General features: G+C 46.9%; 1 protein-coding gene across 1 annotated transcript; it reads left to right on the top strand.

Moving 5' to 3' along the window:
* The first annotated feature begins 255 nt into the window (after window positions 1-255).
* Window positions 256-1,135, top strand: LOC119272047 (heavy metal-associated isoprenylated plant protein 28-like). The gene is made up of 3 exons (XM_037553644.1): window positions 256-373; window positions 494-569; window positions 666-1,135. Exons 1-3 carry the CDS (start codon window positions 368-370, stop codon window positions 1,028-1,030), a joined length of 447 nt encoding a protein of 148 aa, XP_037409541.1. The 5' UTR covers window positions 256-367; the 3' UTR covers window positions 1,031-1,135.
* The last annotated feature ends 6,815 nt before the right edge of the window (window positions 1,136-7,950 follow it).

Below are 7,950 nucleotides of genomic sequence, written 5' to 3'. Positions count from 1 at the left end.
TTGCTTGCGGTTCCCATCTCCGCCAGCTTCGAATGGCGTTTTCTATAGCGCTGAATGTGGAGGGAGAACGAAGTAGTCGGTGCAGTTTGCAGTTGCACGTGAAATCAAGTCTTCGCCTCTCTCTCTCTCTCTCTCTCTCTGCCGACCTCGCAGCTCGACCGCCGTGCCCATGCTTCACGGGCACACCACATGCGAACGGAGCGCGTGCATATATAGTGGGACAACGGATACGCAACTTGACAGTTGACACGCAGCTCAGCTAGCTCCTCTTAGTACATTTGTCAACGCCTCACGGGTTCACCCGAACGTCGAAGAACTCCCCAACCCCAAGCCGTCGAGGGACCGAACGCAGAGCTTGCCAAGCAATATGACGGTAAGTAACCCAATCTCCCCTCTCACAAATGATTTGGTATCTAGGGAAAGTATTACTGGTTTATCATTTGGCCATTTTGTGTCTGATGTCATGATGCTGCTTTGGTCCATCACCTGCCAGATCGTGGAGATGTGCGTGCATATGTGCTGCGCCGGGTGCGAGAAAAAGATAAGGAAGGCAGTCGAGAGGTTAGAAGGTACGTAGCGTACCACAATCTTTCTATCTGAGATTATGAACAGATACGTGCTGAACGCATTCAGATGACAGTGATCTGATCTGGTCCGGTTTACAGGAGTGGACGCGGTGGAGATCGACATGGAGATGCAGAAGGTGACGGTGAACGGGGACGTGGACCAGAAGAAGGTGCTCAAGACGGTGAGGAGGACGGGAAAGCGCGCGGTGCTCTGGCCGACCCCCTTCATCGCCGGCGCGGGCGCCGGCGGCGCCGTCAACCTCCTCGCGCAGCAGCACCAGTACCACCCGGGCGGGGCCCAGATGTACGCGACCCACGCCTCGGGGCCCACGTCCTCGTACAACTACTACAAGCACGGATACGACGACTCGCGCCTCTACGGCGCCAACTCCGCCGTCGTCGGCGGCACCAGGGCCACCGATTACTTCAGCGACGAGAACACCGGAGGCTGCTCCATAATGTGATCCACGCGATCTCATATGGATGGGTTTTACTCTATGATTAAATCTTCTTCTTTCTGTCTCTGTAAATTAAGTACACTTTGCTGAAAAAAATCGCCAACAGATACAACGATCGCTCTCAAATAATCTTAAAATTTAGGACATACTGAGTAGCCATCTGAGTGGCACCCTACGTCCGAACGGAACAATATGCTGCTGTTCCTGTGGCGTGCCACTATACAAGCAACTTCAGCGCGGATTGGTGGTACAACAATGTAATATTCCTTGCTCCCATAGTTTATTCCCTGTGCAATAACCACGCGGTGAGCATATCATCCAACTCACCATCCACCCATACCGTTGCCAAGAATGCACTAGCTCAGCTGGTTAGGGCATCTCCAACACCGACCCTTAAACTATCCGCATATATTCGGACGTATTATGTCATCCAACTCACACATGCATTGGTTTGCAGGGAGGTCTGCACGCATTTTCTCCCGCAAACGGCAGACAGACATGAGGGCTTTGCGGGCGTCCGGACCACTGCCACGCCCGCGTCTGACTGCCTTGGCCCACCTAAACCCCTTCCTCGCCCGAAACAGTCAGCACCGCTCCATACCGTTAGTGCCGCATTCATGCCCGGCCAGAGCGGACGCGACCTTTCACTCGCGCCGGCATGAGAGCGTCGCTTCCTGGTGCACGTGACTGCTCCATGTTCATACGGCACCACGGTCGTCCGTCCATCCGTCTGTCTTTCGCCCACATTAATGACACGCGGTTGCCGAGGAACCTACTTCAGCATCACCCGTCCGTCCGTCTACCGCCCACCATTGCCATTCGCCTGCTATATAAACTGCAGACCCGGCCATAGCCACATTCATCCACCTCCGGTCCTTTTCTCCTCTTCCGCACCACTCCCGCCATGGCCTCTTCGCGCTCCAAAGCTATCTGGGACAAACTATCACCGTAGCAGAAGAAGGACATGGTCGTCATTGCTGCCGACGACACCCCAATGGAGGACGCGGCCGAGGAAGAGCCAGCGCTGTCCTCGTTGCTGGCGCCACCCTCGGAGGTGCGTTGCACCATGACCGTTGGCAAAGACCAGCAAGCGGAGGAGCGGCTCAACGCCGATAAGGAGACCATGCCGGACGTGGACGTGGCGGAGCAGGCGGCACCTCTCAAGTCCTACCGCTCCGCCTGCCAGATCCACCTCAACCGATGGTGATACCGCAAGCGTCATGTGGAACTGGAGGCCGCCTATAAGGAGTTCGATGAGGCGCGGACCAGGTGTGGGCAAGACCAACGAGGAGGACGAGGACATCGCCGACACTACCCCAGCCGCGCCCCGCCACCACGACCATAAACCCAGCATGTCTACGGGCGCCACCAACAACGAAGAACTGTAGTGCACGGCAGGTCGCTGCCGCTCGGGTCCCATGAAGGTCACTGCTTCTCCTCTCCCATTGAAGCCAAGCTTGGTGGGCTGAACATCATCGACCGATTAGCTGCTTGGCGGCGACGTGGACGCAAACAACTTCACTTCGTGGGGCTCCGGAGGCGGAGTTGTAGAGGGCCAAGGCGAAAATGGAGAAAGCAAAGCTTCAGTTCTTGGGGCTCATGGTTGGACACGGGGAATGGGCATCGACGATCATTTAGATTGGGTATTATACCTCCAGAGTTGGACAAGCACCACTTTTAGTTGAAGTATGTCCGAAATGTAATGAATTTCGTCATGTTTATACGAAATCCACCGTGTTTGCATGAATCTCTTTAGGTTTATATGAAAATCCGTCCATGTTTACATGAATTTCATCTAGTTAGTTCGGCTTGTAGTTATGCGAGCAGTGTTGCATGACCGCCTTCATGTCCGCGGACTCCTCCCACCCCTCTCCGTGGATGAATGCGGGAGGAAATTCGCGGGTCACCGTTGGAGATGCCCTTAGGCTTTTTAACGATGAAACTAGTCCATTCGAATTCAAGTCCCATGAAGTGCTAGACGTGTGGCATGAAACACTCTGGCCCTGACTTTTTTTGCAACTAAAGTTGCCATCCAAAAAGAAAAAACAAACCCTAAAAAATTGAGACCTGCCATCCGAAAAGTTGTCATGCTTGACAACTAAAGTTGCCATCCTCGCGTCACTAAAGTTGTCATCCTCGCGTCACTAAACTTGCCATAGAAAACGTTCAGAGTTGTCATGTGTTCGTGCCACACACGTGACACTTATCAGGGTCCTTATCTTTCTTATTCTTTGGGTCTATGTAAGATTTTTAGATTTTTTGGTGATGGTCCTTAAGTCTCAACATTTATTGACTGAGTATCTCAGAGGTGCTCATATGATATACAGTTTCTAAATCTTAGAGCACCTATAGCCAGACTTGTCAAATCCGGCCCCTGAAGCGCCCGCGAACGCGATCGGGCGTGTTCGCCGACAGTGACCGGTCATGCCTCAAATTAGCAACTCTGCATCTGCCTCTCTCATATTTCATCCGCTAGATCCATACACAGCATGCAAAGAAATCCTACGTACTACATACTACGTGCTACCCTAGCTAGTCTTCAACGTTGGAGATGTCCACGACGACGGCGTCGGGCGTCGGCTCGACAGGCGGGTAGGAGGCCTACGGCTCATCCTCCTCCTGCTCGACCTCATCTATGTAAGCCAGCATCTTCGTCTCCTCCGCGGCCTTTTGCGCCTCCATCTCCTGCCGGCGACGACTTCTGGCCTCTACAACCGACTCCGACCAGAGGGAATCGAGGATGGCCTGCTACTCTGCCTGCAGATCCGCGTCACCGGTGTCACCCACATCCTCCTCCTCCGGCTCATCCTCCTCCTCGTCCTCAACCTCCTCCTCCTCTGGATCCACTGCATCTTAAGGTAGCCCCGCGGTGATCCGGGCTTCGCACCTAGCCCGGATCTGCTCAAGGAGCTCGAGCCGGCGCTTCAGTGTTAGAATAGGCTCTCTCCTCACCTAGCGGCGTGGGGGCATGGCTACTAGGTGGATGCGTGGAGTGGAAAGTGGCGGCAATGACGGACAGGAGGAGGAGGAGGAAAATGTGGATAGATGGTAGGGTTTCGGTGCCGCTGGACGACTTAAATAGCCGGGCTAGGCACGACGCGGCCCGCCATAGCTGCGCCATGCGGCGCCACCGGTCCAACGGAGGAGACGAGCTTCAGACCGCCGGGTTTCAGGGAGTTTCCGACTGGGACCCCTTTGTCAGTCCGACGTGGAGCCCCCATATCCGCCCAATATTTGGGCTAGATATGAGGGGTGCTAGTTAGCCCGGGTGTTTGAGGGATGTTTGAGGGGGGCGTCTGGATCAAAAATCATGATCGGACAGTGACCGGGCAACCCGTCCGGGCGTAGGTACCTAATGTTTTCCTCATGTTAGCTAATTCCTGCTTCACACGAGGCCAAAGGTGGGGACGATTGGAGGAGCGGCAACGATGAGCGTCAGCCACGCTGATACGTCTCCAACATAGATATAATTTTTGATTGTTCCATGCTATTATATTCTCTGTTTTGAATGTTTTATATGCATTAATATGCCATTTTATATTATTTTTGGGACTAACCTATTAACCTAGAGCCCAGTGACGGTTCCTGTTTTTTCCTTGTTTTGAGTTTCGTAGAAAAGGGATACCAAACGGAGTCCAAACGGAATAAAGCATTCGCGATGATTTTTCTTGGACCAAAGGACAACTAGGAGACTTGGAGATGAAGTCGAAGGAGCCACGAGACGGCTACAAGGACGGAGGGCGCACTCCCACCCTTGTAGCCCCCTCATGCACCTCCTGACCTAATTCTTTCGCCTATATATACCCATATCCCCAAACCAATAGAGGCATCCACGAAAACACTTTTCCACCGCCGCAACCTTGTGTACCCATGAGATCCCATCTAGGGGCCTTTTCCGGCGTCCTGCCGGAGGGGGATTCAATCATGAAGGGCTTCTACATCAACTCTATTGCCCTTCTGATGAAGCGCGAGTAGTTTACCATAGACCTACGGGTCGATCCATAGCTAGTAGCTAGATGGCTTCTTCTCTCTCTTTGATTCTCAATACCACGTTCTCCTCGATGTTCTTGGAGATCTATTCGATGTAATACTCTTTTGCGGTGTGTTTACCGAGATCCGATGAATTGTGGATTTATGATCAGCTTATCTATGAATATTATTTGAATCTCCTCTGAATTCTTTTATGCATGATTTGATATCTTTGTAATTCTCTTCGAACTATCGGTTTGGTTTGGCCAACTAGATTGGTTTTTCTTGCAATGGGAGAAGTGCTTAGCTTTGGGTTCAATCTTGAAGTGTCCTTTCCTAGTGATAGTAGGGGCAGCAAGGCACGTATTGTATTGTTGCCATCGAGGATAAAAAATATGGGGTTTTGATCATATTGCTTGAGTTAATACCTCTACATCATGTCATCTTGCTTAATGCGTTACTCCGTTCTTTATGAACTTAATACTCTAGATGCATGCTGGATAGCGGTTTATGTATGGAGTAATAGTAGTAGATGCAGAATCATTCGGTCTACTTGACACGGACATGATGCCTATATTCATGATCATTGCCTTAGATATCGTCATAACTTTGCGCTTTTCTATCAATTCCTTGGCATCAATTTGTTCACCCACTGTATTATTTGCTATCATGAGAGAAGCCTCTAGTGAAACCTATGGCCCTCGGGTCTATTTTCCATCATATAAGTTTCCGATCTACTATTTTGCAATCTTTTATTTTTCGATCTATAAACCAAAAATACCAAAAATATTTATTGTACCGTTTATCTATCTATATCAGATCTCACTTTTGCAAGTAACCGTGAAGGGATTGACAACCCCTTTATCGCGTTGGGTGCAAGTTGTTGTTTGTTTGTGTAGGTATTCAGTGACTTGTGCATTCTCTCCTACTGGATTGATACCTTGGTTCTCAAAATGAGGGAAATACTTATATCTACTTTGCTGCATCGCCCTTTCCTCTTCAAGGGAAAAACCAAAGCAGGCTAAAGAAGTAGTAGGAAGAATTTCTGGCGCCGTTGCCGGGGAGATCTACGCCGAGTCAAGCCATACCAAGTACCCATCATAAACTCTCATCTCTTGCATTACATTATTCGCCATTCGCCGCTCGTTTTCCTCTTCCCCACTTCTAAAACGATTTTCGAAAAGATTTTGCCTTTTCTTCGCCCCTCTTTTGTTAGTCTTCTTCGTTTGCTTTTTGTGTGCTCGTGTGTTGGATTGCTTGCTTTGTCACGATGGCTCAAGAGAATACCAAATGGTGTGACTTTTCCAACACCAATAATAATGATTTTATTAGTACTCTGATTGCTCCAGCTACTAATGCGGAATCTTGTGAAATTAATGCTGCTTTGCTGAATCTTGTTATGGAAGATCAATTTTCCGGCCTTCCTAGTGAAGACGCTGCACCCATTTAAACAATTTCATTGATTTGTGTGATATGTAAAAGAAAAAAGATGTGGATAATGATATTGTTAAATTGAAGCTATTTCAATTCTCGCTCTGAGATGGTGCTAAAACTTGGTTTTCATCTTTGCCTAAAAATAGTATTGATTCATGGAATAAGTGTAAAGATGCTTTTATTTCCAAGTATTTTCCTTCCTCTAAGGTCATCTCCCTTAGGAACGATATTATGAATTTTAAGCAACTTGATCATGAACATGTTGCACAATTTTGGAAGAGGATGAAATTGATGATACGAAATTGCCCTACTCATGGTTTGAATTTGTGGGTGATTATACAAAAAATTTATGCCAGATTGAATTTTGCTTCTAGAAATCTTTTAGATTCGACCGCGAGAGGTACTTTTATGGAAATTACTTTAGGAGAAGCTACTAAACTCCTAGATAATATTATGGTTAATTATTCTGAATGGCATATCGAAAGATCTTCCACTAGTAAAAAGGTGCATGCGGTTGAAGAGATTAATGTTTTGAGTGGAAAGATGGATGAGCTTATGAAATTATTTGCTAGCAAGAATGCTTCTATTGATCCTAATGATATGCCTTTGTCTAGTTTGATTGAAAATAATAATGAATCTATGGGTGTGAATTTTGTTGGTAGGAACAATTTTGGTAATAACACGTATAGAGGTAATTTTAATCCTAGGCCGTTTCCTAGTAATTCCTATAATAATTATGGTAATTCCTACAACAATTCTTATGGAAATTATAATAATATGCCCTCTGATTTCAAGAATAGTGTTGAATAATTTATGATTTCGCAAAAGAATTTCAATGCTTTGATTGAAGAAAAATTGCGTAAGATTGATGATTTGGCTAGGAACCTGGATAGAATTTCTCTTGTTGTTGATTCTTTGAAACTTAGATCTATTCCACCCAAGTATGATATCAACGAGTCTCTCAAAGCTATGACAATTTCCATTGATGAGTGCAAATAAAGAACCACTAAGATGCGTGCTAAAAAAGATTGGTTTGTAAAAACATGTTCTTCTAGTTTCCGTGAAAATAATGATGAAGATCTTAAAGTGATTGATGTGGCTCCTATTGAATCTTTGTTTCCAATATAAATATTGATGGGGCTGGAGATGAGTCAACTTTAGTTAAAAGGCGTCCCAATGATTCAGAGTTTTAGATCTTGATGCAAAATTTTAATAAAAGTGGGATTGGAGAGGTCAAAACTTTAGGCAGCAATAAAGCCACTCTTTTGAATTTCAAGGAATTTAATTATGATAATTGTTATTTAATAGATTGTATTTCCTTGTTGCAATCCATGTTGAATTCTCCTCATGCTTATAATCAAAACAAATCTTTTACTAAATATATCGTTGATGCTATGATGCAATCTTTTGAAGAAAAGCTTGAATTGGAAGTTCCTATCCCTAGAAAACTTTATGATGAGTGGGAACCTACTATTAAAATTAAGATTAAAGATTATGAGTGTCATGCTTTGTGTGATTTGGGT

Source organism: Triticum dicoccoides, chromosome 3A (genome assembly GCF_002162155.2).
Source record: "Triticum dicoccoides isolate Atlit2015 ecotype Zavitan chromosome 3A, WEW_v2.0, whole genome shotgun sequence".
Lineage (NCBI taxonomy): Eukaryota > Viridiplantae > Streptophyta > Magnoliopsida > Poales > Poaceae > Triticum > Triticum dicoccoides.
The sequence above is the reverse complement of the archived record's forward strand: the minus strand, read 5'-3'. Positions and strand labels throughout refer to the sequence as shown.

Bases quoted from the DNA above. Each gene is read 5' to 3' on its own strand.
- LOC119272047 (XM_037553644.1), top strand. The intron at 570-665 runs GTACGTAGCGTA...TCCGGTTTACAG, and splicing joins GGCAGTCGAGAGGTTAGAAG to GAGTGGACGCGGTGGAGATC.